This window comes from Phocoena sinus, chromosome 3, assembly GCF_008692025.1.
Source record: "Phocoena sinus isolate mPhoSin1 chromosome 3, mPhoSin1.pri, whole genome shotgun sequence".
Taxonomy (NCBI): Eukaryota; Metazoa; Chordata; class Mammalia; order Artiodactyla; family Phocoenidae; genus Phocoena; species Phocoena sinus.
Genome location: NC_045765.1, coordinates 17,007,224 through 17,022,393, shown reverse-complemented (window position 1 = coordinate 17,022,393; position 15,170 = coordinate 17,007,224). Strand labels below are relative to the sequence as shown.

The 15,170-nt window shown below is 53.8% G+C and overlaps 1 protein-coding gene across 1 annotated transcript in view; it reads left to right on the top strand.

Annotated features, from left to right (window-relative positions):
- Positions 1–667: 667 nt before the first annotated feature.
- The window catches only part of ADAMTS2 (ADAM metallopeptidase with thrombospondin type 1 motif 2), a 252,663-nt gene continuing 238,160 nt past the window's right edge, over positions 668–15,170 (top strand). Inside the window, exons 1-2 of the mRNA XM_032628799.1 lie at positions 668–843; positions 1,847–2,241. Of these exons, the coding sequence (XP_032484690.1) occupies positions 717–843; positions 1,847–2,241 (522 nt within the window). The 5' untranslated portion in view covers positions 668–716. The remainder of the gene's footprint in view (positions 844–1,846; positions 2,242–15,170) is intronic.

Genomic DNA, 15,170 nt, shown 5'->3' with positions numbered 1-15,170 from the left:
TTCAGCCTCTGGGGTCTCTAACTGGTCAAAAAGCCTGGCTCAGCCCCATGGACCAGTAATCAGGCCTCCCCACCCCTTCCCAGCTCTGCTCCCTATCCTGCCCCAGGGCGCACAGAGAGGGAGAGGCGGCCCCTCGCGCCCCAGGGCTGACGGTTGAGACCCGGGTGCTCCGAGGACTCTTTGGGTGGGGATGCTCGGGCGGGCTTTAGCTCCTCCGAGGTTTCGCGCCACGAGTGCGCGGGGCGCCGCAGAGGGTGGCCAGCAGCGGGGCTCTCCCGACCCGGCCCGCGGCGCTTTTACGCCGCCGCCTCGGGGTGTCTCTGCTTCGTTACGAGCCGGGAACCGCGGCGGCGACGGCGCGAGGAGGGGAGCGGGCGGTGGCGGCGGCGGTGGCGGCGGTGGCGGTGGCGGCGGCGGCAGCGGCGGCCGCGCCAAGAAGCGCCGGGTCACCGCAGGCTGAGGCGCCCGCCGTCCCCGCCCTCCCCCTCTCTCGCCTTCTCCCTCCCTCCCGCCTCCCTCTCTCTCTCGCTCCTTCCCTCTCCCCGCCTCCCTCCGCTCTCCCCCGCCCTCTTCTCCGCGCCTTGCCTCCTCCGCCCCGCGCCCTGCGGTGCTGCAGCTGCGGGCGGCTCCAGCTGCCCCCAGATGTGGGCTGGGCGGCGCGCGGGGAACTTTCGCGCCGGCTGCGAGTGCGGGGCCCCGGCTGCGGTCCGGCTGCCATGGATCCGCCGGCGGGAGCCGCTCGCCGCCTGCTCTGCCCCGCGCTGCTGCTGCTGCTACTGCTGCCGCTCCTGCTACCGCCGCTGCCCGCGGACGCCCGGCTCGCCGCCGCCGCCGACCCCCCAGGTAGGTGCGGCGCGGCCCTCACGCCTCGCGACCCCAGTCGGCCGGGCTCCTCCCCGCCCTGCGTGCCCCACCGCCCCCTCCCCAGGCGTCGTCCAGCCTGACTTGGGCAAACTCCGCGCGCCCCGCCCGGGGCCAAGTTGGCCAACTTCGGGGCCGGGTTGGTCGCGCAGGGGGCGCCCTGCGGCGCACCTGGGCGTCTCGGGCTGCGGGGAGCCTCGGAGCGCTCGCTGCTCCCGGGACGCGGAGCGTGGAGACGGAGGGCCGGGAAAGCCCCGCGGCGGAGAGCGCAGCGCCAGCCCCAGCGTGTCCGGGGGAGCCAGGGAGAGGCTGCGCCCCGGCTCGCGTCCGGGAACGCTCGGGAGGAGTCGGGTGAGGAGCGCGCCGCCTTGGGCCCTGAGGATTGGTTGGGGCGACCCGGAGGGGATCCTCGAAGATCTGAGGGACCCTCCTTCACCCTCCCTGCCCTCGGGCACGCGGGGAGGGGGGCCGGCAGCGGGCTAACCCGGAGCTGTACACGGAGGACAGGCCACTAGTGCCCGGGGGAGCCGAGTCCTCGCCGCTCCGGAGGCGAGCGGTGAGGGCAGTCGGGCGGCGGGGACTGCTGAAGGGGTAGAGGCATACGGGTAGGGGGCCAGCCGGGAATGGCTTCGGAGCAGCCCCACGTACTGCCGAGGACGGTAGGTTCAAGGGGCGGAGGATGCTCTGACCGGGCCGTCCCTTGGGGAACTGCGAGGAGCCGCGGAGCCCCAACCCGGAACGGGGCAGGGTGCAGAGCTCTTGGCTGGGCGGGTTCTAGAGGGGGTCGGCCCGGGGTTGGCGGGGGTCGGGAGTGGCGGCCCTGTTAATGCCCCTTCCCGGTTGGAAGAAGGCTAGTTTCTGGGGGTTGCCTAGCGGAATGCCCTTCCCTTCGCAGTGGGGGAGGGGTTTGTGAGGATGCTGGACTCGGTGGCGGGGCCCTGGGGTTCCCAGGTCTCGACTGGTCTAACGTCCCTTCCCATTGCAGGCTGGCCCCAGGGGCACGGAGCGGAGCGCATCCTGGCGGTGCCGGTGCGCACTGACGCTCAGGGCCTCTTGGTGTCCCACGTGGTGTCGGCGGCGACGGCGCAGGCTGGGGTACGGGCCCGCAGGGCCGCCCCTGTCCAGATCCCGGGTTTCTCTGGAGGCAGCGAGGAGGACCCTGGCGGCCGCCTCTTCTACAACGTCACGGTCTTCGGCCGAGACCTGCACCTGCGGCTGCGGCCCAATGCCCGCCTCGTGGCGCCCGGGGCCACGGTGGAGTGGCAGAGCGAGTCGGGCGTCACCCGCGTGGAGCCCCTGCTTGGGACCTGCCTCTACGTCGGAGACGTGGCCGGCCTGGCTGAAGCCTCCTCTGTGGCGCTCAGCAACTGCGACGGGCTGGTGAGTACGCACTTCTCTCCCTTCTTTCTGTCCATTGCCCTCTCCTGGGCTTTGGAAGCTGTTTATCTGGGAGCCCCCTGGGAGGGCAAGGCCTGTACTGAGGACCTTCTCTGCACCCTTGTGCTTAGGGACCACTGGGTACAGACTGAAGGGGTTGGCTGTAAGGCAAGTTGTTTCAATTGGACAGAGAGGGTGATTTATGCAGAGGGAAGGCCACATTTCCAAAGCACTTATCAAGTAGCAAAGTGTGATCTCCCTTATGCCTGCAGGCACAGGTCTTCATCTTGCATCCAGGTGTGTGTATATCTCTGTGAGTGCGTGCGTCTGCACATGTGTTTTGGAATGGGTACTAGTATCTGAGTACCTGTGTACTTGTGTGAACATGTGAATGTGCCATTGTGTCTTGTCCATGTGTGTATCTGTGGGTTTCTGTTCATTTGTGTGTCCGTGTGTGTTGCTGTGCATTGTGGCATGTGTGACATTTGTGTGGGGGCATGTGTGCTGGCAGTTGGTCTTCTCGTTTCTGTGTGTGCAAGTGGTGCCAGCCTAGGGACTAGGCAGTGGTGCTGAAATACCCAGTTATCCCTCTGCCCCCTGGCTGACCGGGAACCACTGATTTTTATGCTGTGGTTTCCTGTTGGACTTCAGCTGGTTATTTGAAAAGTTGGTTTTCTCTCTCTATTTTGAGCCAAGGGGATCATTTGGAAATGCAGGCTCTGGTGCCCATGGGAAGGCCCTGAAGGACAGGAGAGGCTGGGGAGTGGGTCCCTTTTGGGACTGCCTGGGCCCTTAATGTGACTAGAGCCCTGGGAAGTTCTCCTGCTTCTGAGGGCCTAGGGGGACCATGGCCTGGCATAAGGGGTCCTCGGAGGAAGCCTGGATCAATGCTCAGGGAGGAGGCTGACATTGGCGGTGCTCCGTCCGGCCACCCTGAGGCCTGGCACGTGGCAGAAGCCACTGCAGTTTTCTATTTTGGATTGGGTGGGTGGTGGTCAGGCTGGCTGTGCTGGCCAGACATCTGAAGCCGCCCACCATGGGTTCCGCTCTAATTGCTGCTCAGGGGACTCCTACTCTGAGCAAATGGCCTCTCTCCCAGTCCTGCTGGCCCCTAAGCCCCCTGTCCTCCGTCTCGCCCTGCAGGCTGCAGAGCCAGCAATTACACAGAGCCCCACAACCGCTGGCGTTCTTTTTATGGAGACACAGGAAATGTCACTTGTTGCTTCGGAAAATCACTGCCTTTGGCTGGATTTAGTTAGAACCTGGGTGTACTGCAAACAACTATAAATGTCCTTGGAGGAGTTGGGTTAACACGGTGCAGCCCTTTATATCCTTGTTGCCTCTGAGGCTGCCCTGGACCTCATACGTGTGTCTCATTTTACACTGGAGGTGAACTTCCTAAATAAAAGGAAATTAGTGCTGGGGGCTCGGGGGGTGGCCTGGGCTGGGGTGGGGGAGTTGACATGGAGGTAGTCTGTTGCTGGGCCAACTCCTGTGTGCTAAGTAATACTTGATGGAGAGCATTTCAGGGAGGCTTTGTACATGCATCATTCATTCTGTGATTTGTTTGTTCAGCCAGCACCTCCAAGCGCCATTGTCCACTGTGCTGGTCAGAGACGTAGCTGGCCTGGTGCCCACCTGGGGCACACATGCTCAGCTGATGGGCTGGGGCCCACTCTGGTCAGGGCTTGGAAAACGTGCTCCTGGCGGCTATTTGAAGAATGAGTTGCCGGGGGCAAATGCACATAGAGAAGAGCATATGCAGAGAAGTACCAGGTGTGTATCGGCTTGGTCAGAACAGGTGCAGTGAGATGTCACATGTACTGGACACACACTGGCAGAAGTGCAAGACACAGCTGGAGAGAAGACTGGAGTTGGAAGAGGGACTGGCGTCTACCTGAGTGGCCTTGAACGTTGTCAGTGAAAACTGGCCTTGAGATAGTGGGGCAGCATCATTAGTTCTTCTTCTCTTTTTCCTTCTTTCTTTTTCGCATGTGTGTGTCTGTTCTGATCTTATACCACTTAATTCCTTAGCCCGTTAAGTTCCTCTGTTGCATCAGTGATAGGCCCACTTGCTAAGGGCCCGGGGTTTAAACATCATGTTTCTGGTCCACAGAGACCCTGTGGGGGAGGATTCTTCATCCCTGGTTTACAGATGGGCAGCTGAGGTTCTGGGAGGTTGAGTGACTTGCCCAAGGCCACACAGCCTGTGGTGGCAGGAGTCTGGCCTGGTTCTGTCCAGCCCCTTCTGCCATGGTGCTCCCAAGTCTGGGTGGGTAGAAGCACCTGAGGTGTAGTAATAGAAGCTGCAATCCCTAGGCACTCCCTCTCAATAGTCATTACAAGGCTACATGCATCTCATCCTCCCAGCAGCCATGCCACACAGTGCCCCTTCCTCTGCAGCCCTACTGTTCCTTCATAGATAGTGAAACACACTGAAGCAGGTGTGTCAGGCTGCAGTGTGTGCAGATCCCTAAGGATCTTGTTAAAATTCAGATTCTGAGTCTGTATGTCTGGGGTGGGGTTCAAGGTTCTGCATTTTTAATAAGCTACCAGGCTTGTGCTCCTGGGCTTTGGGACTGCCCTTTGAGAAGCAAAGCGCTACACCCCTATTGCTGCAAAGGAGTACTACGGGATTACACCACAAGTTTCTCTGGGCAAATGCGGTTCAGTGGACAACTGGTGTGGGAAACGCTGCACCTTTGCTTTCAGCCTGGGAGATTTAAGGAGGCCCACTGGGTTCTCTGAGAAGTTCTGTAATAAAGAAACCTCTTGAACTCCATGTAATGCAGTACTTCCCATGCAGATGGGACCATCAACACCTTTTTTGCAGAACGTGTGGAACTAGCCTTCCTGGAAGACGTGTGGAGAAACCATGGAGCAGGGTCACAGCAGGCAGCTGTGGTCTTACAGCTTAAGTTTAGATGCTTAGGTGGGACAAGCCTCTCCCAAGAGCCATAGGCCCTTTCAGGCCTATCGTCCTGCTCCTGGCCTGGGACACACATTTGCTCATATACTTGCTTGGTCCCGAATTTGTTTCTCTGCCTTAAAGGAAGGCAGTAGTAGCTTTGTTTTCTGTGGACCGGAGTCTCCTAATCTATTCAGCACGAGGGGATTCTTAGGGTCAGCATCCTTTCAGTCACAAGCGAAGGAAAACTCAAGTCAAATTAGTTTAAACAGAAATGGGCAGTTAGCAACTCACATAATGGTCAGTCTTTAGGCATGGCTGGATCCAGGTGCTCCTGTCATTAGGACTCTTGCTGTCTCTTGCCTCTGCCTTCTTATGTGTTGGCTTTGTTCTCAGGTGGAGTCCTTCTGTGGTAAGTCAAGGGGCCCCACCGGGGCTGGCTGACATCTTTTTCTGATAATTCCAGCTGAGTCCTGGGTAGCACTCTCTTCAGGCTGGGGCCAGATGCTCCCATGAGAATCAGGACATGAGGTTTGCAGAACCCCATGGATGGAGAGTGCAAGGGGTTCTGCTCCCTATAATGATATGAGGTTGGAACCTGGGTGTGCCAAGGTGAAAATTCTACTAGAGTCAGGTAGACGTACAGATTCAGGAAATGCCACATGCTTCATAAGACATACCATATACTTTATTTCCAGAGAGGTTGGTAGGTGTAGTTTCCAGGTTCTTTTACGGTCACTAGACAGGTATTGTTCATCATATTCACAGGGAAAGGTTAACATTTGCCTTTTCACAATGGGTGAGAAAGTAATGCTTAACAAAGGATTCTTGTATATCTCATTGCTATGGAAGAGTTTTCTAGTACCTCTCAGGCCACGTGATAGGTGTACTAATTTCACATCATTCTTACATGCTCATTAAAAACCCAATGAGAAGCCTGTTGACATAAAAAGCAATAACACAATGTCACAGTTCACTGTGCCCTTATTATGTGCCAGGCTTTCTTCTGAGCACCTTATGCTGTATTACCTTGATTAATCCTCACAACACCCTATGGTGTATGCTGATATTATCCCCATTTTACAGATGAATAAACCGAGATAGCTTACTTCAAGTTTTGCAGTCTGTATGTAAACGCATGTCTGTTTGGTTCCAAGCCCAGCTCACTACATGTTATTGCATTTTTTGCACACCAACAAAAAGAATAAAAATGAAGAAATGCATTTCTTTAAAACATTTCTAGTCAACTCCTGGAGACCTTCTCAGTCAGCGGCATTGACTGTTGTCAGTGTCATTGAGTGGGAGCTGAGAGCGGGTCTGGTGGCCAAGTGGCTTGGTGACTTGGCGCTGACTTGCTCTGGGCTGCAGCTCCTTTCAGGTGGCCTGAGTCCTCATGGCTAGGTGATGGCAGTGGGGACTCCAGTAGGATGGAAGCACCCAGCCATACCTCTGTCTCCTTCATGCAGTGCAGCTCAGGGGACCTCTCTGGCCTGATGCTTCTGGTTGGCAAGGCCATTGGTGGAAGAGTCCATGGGCTGGGCAGTGACTCTGTGAGGCATGCTCAAGGGTTGCTGCCTTGTGGGCTGGCGCTCCCCTGCTGGGCTGCCATCCTGGCCAGGCACCTGCTCTGTATAGTCTTGATGGGCATTAAAATTCACTAAGGGCCACAGAGAGAAGTCATTTCCTGGACTAAGGGACTGAATTAATTGAGTTTCATTTCTCCTAAAAAGTCTGCTATCTTTTAGGCCACGCACTGGGCTCCAGCTGGTTCAGGTGCTGGAATGTGGAGGGCAGGTGCAGCAGGCTTGAGCTGCAGGGCTGGGGATGAGAGGTATGTGGGACTTGCAACTGCCCTTTGTAGGGTCTTCCTACCTTTCACCTTGCCTTGGCACTGCCTGGAGGGCAATGAGAAGGTCTCAGGAACACCAAAGAGGGGCTGCGGGAATGTCCGGGTTCCCTGGGTGTTGGGGCTGCTCAGGTCAGAGGAGCAGAGGTACCTGCTTGGCCCCTGTTCTTGGCAATCTACACAGCTGCCCAGGGTGGTCTCAGCCTCCTCCATGGCTTATTATTCTCCTTGCTGTTTAAGACTCATTCAGTTTAAGTGGCAGAAAACCAACTTGGATGAAACAAACAAGGGATGTCACGGGCCCAGTTATCCTTGGGGTCCTAAGGAGTTCCAGCTTCAGGCGTGGCTGGATCTAGCAGATTCAAGGCTGCTTTTAGAACATGCTTTCCGCCTTTCAGCTCTGTCAGTGTCTGTGTTCATCTCAGGATGGCTCTCCCCATGTGGGGTCCACCAGCAGCTCCTGGCCTAACTTGTCTTCCACGGTAGCAATGTCTTGGAAATGGAGAGCACTCCTTTTTGGATGGTTCTTGCTAGAGTCCTGGAGAGGGTTCTGTTGGGTCCTACTTAGGTTATAGGCCCACCTTTAAATCAATCACTATGATGTGGGCCTGGCCAGTCTCTTGCCCCTCTTTGGGGTTGAGAGTGAGGGTCAGATCCCCAAACTCTGGAATGGATTGGGGTTTTATCATAAAAGCAAGAGGAAGGACCAGTGTGCTGGGCTGCCACTCTCCACCCAGACTTCAAGCCCTGCATCTGGCCCGAATCTCTTTCTGTGCTCCAGACTTGCCTGCCCAGCTGCCTTGGGGGCTCTTTCCCTGAGCGACCCCATGCTTCTGAAATGGAACACAGGTCTCTCTACTCTCTTCCAGACCTCACCCTTCACTTGGGCAGGAATCCCAGGATCGCCCTTCCCCTCCCACTCCATGACTGCCACATCCAGCCAGTCATCGTCCTAGACATCTCCGGACATCGTCCCAGTTCCCATCTTTCCACCACACTTAACTCCAAGCCCCGACTTCTGCCCGTGTGATCCTTAGCCACTCCAAATTGGAGCAACTCTTTCCCACCACAGCTGCCAGACTGATTTTTGTAAACCACACATTCAATCATGTCACTCCTTTGCTTAAGACCTTTCTTAAGTGGTGGTCTTAAGTCTTTCTTAAGTGGTGGTCTTAAGTGGTTCTTATTGCCCTTAAAAAAAATCCAAACCCAGAAAAAAAAATTCAAAACCACTGGCCTGACATACAAGGCCTTTCACGACATGACCCAGTAGCCTTCAGCCTCCTCTGTCACTGTGTCCCACCTCATGCCTGTGCTCCAGTCACATCAAGCTTTCAGTTTCTCCACCACTGGACACTCCCATCCTAGGGTCTTTGCACAGGCTGTGCCCTCGCCTGGACCACTCTTATCCCTCCCTCTTTACCTGGCTCACTCTGTAGGTCTCAGCTAAATGGCACTTCATCCAGGAAGCTGTCCTGGACATTCACATGCCACGTTGTACCCCATGCTTCTTCGGTAACTTGTACTATGAGCAACTTGTACCTGGGCCCACAGGGCCCAGCTGCACCTGGGTGGAGCTCAGCTAGGGGCCATGAAATGAGTGTGCCTGGGGAGTGGGGGCTGGAACCCCGTGAAGTTCCTTGCCCCCTAAGACCCTGTGCTCCATGCTCAGGGATGGCCCACCTCTCCTTGTATGCTTTGCTGCAGACCCCAGAATGTCCACACTCAGTGGGGTAGGCCCCCTTGGAGAACAGCCAAAAGCTCTGCTTCCTTTCCCACAGTAAAGCACTTGTGCACACGTGTGGTTTTGCACAGTTTTCTTGCCCCCACTTTGGGGTTCATGAAACGTGAGTTCAAAACCCGTGGTCTAAATGAAACTAAGTAAGGAGGGAAGCCCCTCTGGGCCTGTTTGGAGGAGGGTTAGAGGTGGTGAAGAGACCTTGGACTGGGCTCTGGCAGGTCATCATGCAACTCTGGGCAAATACTCCCACCATGAGCCTCGGTTTGTCCAGTGACAAGTGAGGCTGGATCAATTATTTCTGAGACCCTTCTAGGGCAACTCTGGGTTTCTTAGGGGCCAAATGGGGACCAGTTGAGGGGATCGGGCTGATGGAGAGGTGGGGACCCTGGCTAGTCTATGCCCTGCCTCCCTTGATAGATTGTTGGCCCTCAGGAGCATGGGCTCCTTGCTGCCGGACCTACGAATGTTTCTTCAGAGAAGCTGCATTTCTGAGTCTGTTGATATCACGTGGGCAAATGAATGCAGTGTGAATCCAGTGAGCTCTGAGGTCCCCTGACCGGGCCTCCAGAGGCATATGTGGAAATGTTGAGAGCTATGCTGGCAGCAGGATCATTACATGGGCCTGGGCTCCCTGCAGGCAGGGGCTGTCTTCGAGAACTTGCTGAGAACCCAGCCTTACTTCATCACAGCTACCCCATGCCCTCTTCTGGGGCATCCACAACCTCCTGTCTGGCCTCCTCACCACTTCTCACTGAGTGCCATTTGGCGGGAGGGAAGCGGCTTCCCAGGGACTCTTCCCTGCTGGGACTGGGGAGGGATGTGCACTGACCTGTGGCTGCCATGGTGGAGGCTGGCTTGTCAGGAGTTTGTGCTAGGGATGGCAGAGCAGCAGCCCACTGCCCCTGCCCACCTCATGGTGGCCCCTCAGAATGGTGTAGGCATGTCTGTGGTCTGAAACCCAGACTCAGCAGGCTTCAGCAAGTGTGGCATCTGAAGGCACTTACAGTTGTCCAAATCTTAGAGACAGGGGGTAGAGTGGAGGTTGTCAGGGGCTGAAGGAAGGAGATGGGGCGTTGTTGTTTCGTGGGTACAGAACTTCAGTTTTACAAGAAGGAAAGAGTTCTGGAGATGGATGGTGGTGATCGTTGCACAACATTATGAATATATTTAATACCAGTGAATTGTACACTTAAAAGTGGTTAAGATGGTAAATTTTATGTTATACGCTTTTTATTTTATTTTTAATATTTATTTATTTGGTTGTGCCGGGTTTTAGTTGCGGCTCGTGGGCTCCTTAGTTGTGGCTCACTGGCTCCTTAGTTGTAGTACGTGACTCCTTAGTTGTGACAGGTAGGCTCCTTAGTTGTGGCTTGTTGGCTCCTTAGTTGTGGCATGCAAACTCTTAGTTGCGGCATGCCTGTGGGATCTAGTTCCCTGACCAGGGATTGAACCCGGGCCCCCTTCATTGGAAACACGGAGTCTTATCCACTGCACCGCCAGGGAAGTCCCTGTTGTATGTATTTTACCACACACACACAAAAGGCATCTGAGGACTGGTGGGATTGGGTAGGTAATTCAGGGGTGGAGTGGTGCCCCTGCTCGCCCAGCTCCCTCTCCCCAGTGTGACTCTGTTCCTTGGTGGACCATTGGCTGTAGTTGCACCCACACCCCTCACACTTCCCAGGTATAACCAGGTGCAAAAGGGAAACAGACTACTTTTTGGAGGTTCCTGCCACAGTTCTGACTTCACTCTGAATGGACAGGCTTAGGTCATGGGACCTTTCCATAGCCAATCACTGTGGCCCAGCAATGCATAGTGCAGGAGCATAGTGAAGCCTGACTAGACCCCTCATGAAGGCCAGCATAGTTGGTCACCGATCTCTGAGCCTCAGCCCAAGGAGGCCAGCTCTTTTTGGACCATCTTCTGTCACATTGCCATCCCTGCCCTGACTCCACTGCCTGGTTGTGTGTTTATGGCATTGGTTCCCGAGTGTAAGGATGCTGCTCCTTCAGGTGTTGGCAGGTTTCAGGTTTCCCCTGCCTGATGGCCAGCCTTGACTGCCTATCCCCCCATATCCCCAGCACTTAGTGAGTGAGGAGTGACCCAGCATCAGCTGGGAGGCGGGGGAAAGCTGGGTCTTCACCCAGGCCTGCTGTGAGGACCACAAACGCCACAACCTGCATGAGTAGAGGAGTCATCGAAGGGCTTATCTGCTCTGAGCCACAGGGATGCCGCCCGCCCCCCGCACCATGGCCTGGTGTGTCTACTCAGCATAGAGGATGGCTTTGCTGTGTGGTGGCCTGAGCTGTGGCCTGGGCCTCCTCATTCTGGTCTCTGAGATCTGTAGGGTCAAGTATGCATGGGGCCTCTCTTGGGACCATGGGTCTGTACTGGCAGGCAGATGTGTCCTTGCTTACCCCTACTGCCCTCCTGCACTTGGGCAGGCTGGGGGGTTTTGTGTTGCTGCCAGAACACAGCAGGCTGCTGGTGTATGTGAATGTGTGTGCATGTTCCTATACGTGGGATGTGTGTGTATAGGTATGTGGAAATGTGTGCATGTGTATGCCTATCTGTATGAGTATGATGTGTGTGCGTGTGAGTGTGTGTGGGTATCTGTGCGTGTGCCTGTGTGCATTTAAGTAAGCACGTGTGCGAGTGTGTGTACTCGGGTGTGAGTGTGCATGTGTGGTCATGTATGTTCTTGGCAGGGGTTTCTTGCAGGGGAGGGGACTGAGGTGGGATGGAGATACTTAGGGGACGACTCCAGCCCCCTGAATCTTGGTGCCGCCTTGAGCCCCCCCTCCCCACAGTGGCAGGCATCCTGGAATGGGAGGGCCCAGGTAGGAGCCTCTCACTCTGCTGCGTATGTTTCACATTAAATATCAGCTGTCCATTGGGTCTGCTGTGCTGCCATTAATATGGAGCAGTTATTACGGAGCCTGGAGCCGGCTCCTCAGGCTGATCCGTGAATTTCAGTTACACTGCATGTCTACTCCAGGGCCTGTGGAGAGGGGCACACAGCTTCTGCTCCAAGGCAGAGGAAACCCTAGCGTCCAGGACCAAGACTCAGGCAGGCTCTGCACTGCCCTACCCTGCCCTTTACATTTCAGTGTTCAACATGGTGAGCAGTGGACTTATTGTGGGCTGGAGGCTGCCATGTCACATGGTCAGCTTTTCCCTGAGCAGCTGGGCAGCCTGGATAAGGGCCACAGACACTGCCAAACATCAGTTCCTTGGATTGCCAACCTCGCTGGGCTTTGGAAGGGTGGGTGCACTTAGCCCAGGCTCCGGGTTTGGGAAGTGTTGGCCGTTTCTGTGTTTCATTGCATCTAAGGTGCCATCAATTATAGGGCGCCACAAGAAAGAGGGGACACTTCCAACTAAACCACACCACTGCACCTTAACCGTAGTCCCGTGAGGTGTAGGCACCAGCCACCCCGCCTCTAGTTGCTCTGAGTGGTGGGCTGTTTTTCCTGGCTTGCTCACTTTGCTTACTTAGTGTGTGACTGGCTTCGTCCACTTCTGGGTGTCTTCCTCTCTTTGGCAAAGGAATGAGGTTACAGTCCTTCCTCCAGGGACACTTATCACGGATGCCAAAGCTACACACTCTGTCGTCTCCGTGCCTTTCTGCATACACTGTAATTTTTTACACCACAGTGTGACTTCTTGAAGACATTTTGGGTGGGAAGGGTCTCAACACAAGAAATGTTGACCCTACAAGTAACTCAAGCGAAGTAACGGCAGTACGAAACACCGGGCACCGGGGCAGAGTTGGTGTGTGCCAGGCAATGCCAGCCACCCCATGGCTGCTGCCAGCTGCTGGCAGTGATAAGACCCATTGATTTCATCCTGACTTTAGATGTGGGTGTCTTAGAGTCCCAGACACATAGTTTTATTATTACGATGATGTTACAAGTGATTTCAGGACCTAAGAGCCGGCACGTAATTCCCATGCTGGGGAAGCAGGGCAGCGGCAGAGACTGGGCTGTTCAGACTGGAGGGACAAGCCCTTGCCAGCTCTGTGAGCAGAACATTCAAAGATTTATCTTTGAGGGACTTTCCCGATGGGATGCGGGTTCGATCCCTGGTCGGGGAATTAAGATCCCACATGCCGCGGGGCAACTAAACCCGCGCACCACAAAGAGGATCCTGCGTGCCGCAACAAGGATCCTGCGTGCCGCAATGAGGATCCCACGTGCCGCAACAAGGTTCCCACGTGCCGCAACTAACACACGGCGCAGCCAAACAAGAAAAACGACAACAAAAAAAGATTCATCTTTGAACCTGGATATTTCTCCTTTGAAGACAGGGATTGGAACCACATGGCAAATAAGGTGTATTTATGTTTCACGCAAGGTATGTCTAAGGCTCAGCGGTGGCCAGTTTGATTGACACAGAGCTTCTGGAGGTATGATAGAAACTGGCTCAAGAGCTGTGAGTATGTATTTTTTAAATGAATTATGCCACATACTGTCTCCAGTCAGTTGCAAATGAAACCTCAGGTCTGATATCACAGATAAATTCTTTTTTTCTTTCATCCTCTTCTTGTACCAGTACTGAATTCTATTCATTATAAGAGCTTTAAAGCTCTAATATCTAAAGTACTGGCTACTTGACAGCTGTGCTGTTCACTACTATGGTAGCTACAAGCCACTTGAAGCTGTTGGCTATTTGAGATGTGGCTGGTCTGCACTGAGAGGTGCTCTTGAGTGTAAAATATACTCCAGAATTCAAAGACTTAGTACCCAAAAAAAGAATAAATAAAATATCTAATTGATAAATTTAAAGTATTGATTACAGGTTAAAATAATAATAGGTTGGATGTATTGGGTTAAGTAAAATATATTGCCGAAATTAATTTCACCTTTTTTTTTTTTAACATGGCTACATGTGACATTCTTATTACATTTCTGTTGGATACTGCTGCTTTGAAACATCTGGCTGGATACTCCCCATTTCGCTGTTATTCTTTTGCAAAATTTTCTTGGCTCGTCACATCTGTTTATTTTTTCAATTGAATTTTAGAATTGTTTTGTCACGTTAGAAAAATCCCTTGTGAATTTGATTGACATTAAATTAAACTCAGAAACCAATTAAAGGAGGAATGGACAAAATTTGTAGTATTTACCAGGAACATGGTGTGTTTTTCGATTGATTTAATTCTGCTTTGATGTTGCTTAGTAAAAATATTACACATTTTTTATATGGGTCACCTATTGTTTTAAATCACGGCCATTTCAAGGATTGTTTTCTTTTTGCCATTGTGAATTGAATCTTTTCCATCTATCACTGGTATGCAGGATGGCTACTGATTTTTATATAATTATCTTTTATCAGGATGCTTGATTGAACTCATTCATTTTTTTGTTTTGAACTCATTAATTCTAATACATCTTTGTGAATTCCCTTGGGTTTTCTGTGTATACAGTTGTACTATCTGTAGACTATGGTAATTCTGGAGGCTCATTTTCAATCTGTGCCATCTAGAACCTTTGGAGTAACGTTAAGTAACAGCAGCGGCTTTGCGTATCCCTTTCTGCGCCTGACTCTGATGGGGACACCCCTGGCGTTTCTCTGCTTGCTCGTGGACTAAGATGGATTTCATGCGAAGGCAGTATCCTTTGAATTCTAGTTTTCATCAGCAAAGGAGCTGAAATCTAGATAAAATATGTCTAACCCTCACACTGCCACCAGCCTCCTTAAAGGCTAAAGGCATTGCAGCTCCCAGGGGCTGTGTCTCCTGCTGTCCTGGACCTCAGAGCTGCTGCCAGTTCTCCTCAGTTGCAAGCTTGCTGGCTCAGAATACAAGCCAGCCCCTGTGTACAGCTGTCAGCCACTCACAGGAAGCGTCTGTGGGGTGCGGGGAGCTTTGCCGAGGAAGGTGGAGGAGGCTGCACTGCCCAGCCGTGCAGGTGGTTCCCTGTAGAACAGGGACTGGTTCTTAGAAAGCCCATCTGTGAGGGAATTGTCATTTTGAAGGCAGGTTCCCCTCCTCTCGGTGATGTCTCTCCCATCCTCCAATTTCTCTGGGGCAAGCCTCCTGGCTTCTCCTCTCCTGAGTCTTACAGAAGACTTTGTCCCCCTTTCTGAGTCACTGGTACCTGCCGACCCAGGCCCCCTACGTCCCGCTGTTACCTTTATTCCCACATGCTTCTAGAAGGTCTTTTTCCAAAGACTGTTGCCCCCTAGAGGAAATCTGTGGCCTGTAAAAATAAATTTGTTTTCCATCATGTTATCTGTCTGCCCACAGACAGGCATGGGTTTTGGGCAGCTTTGAACAATGCCTGTGCCTAGGTCTCACCCTGAGACATTCTGACTCATCAGACCTGGGCAGGACCTGGGAGTCAGGAGGTGTGAGGACAGAACCAGGTTCGGGACCCTGCACTTCTTTTGCTGGCCTGTGACCCTCAGTTTCCCTACTTGCGATGCCACCTGC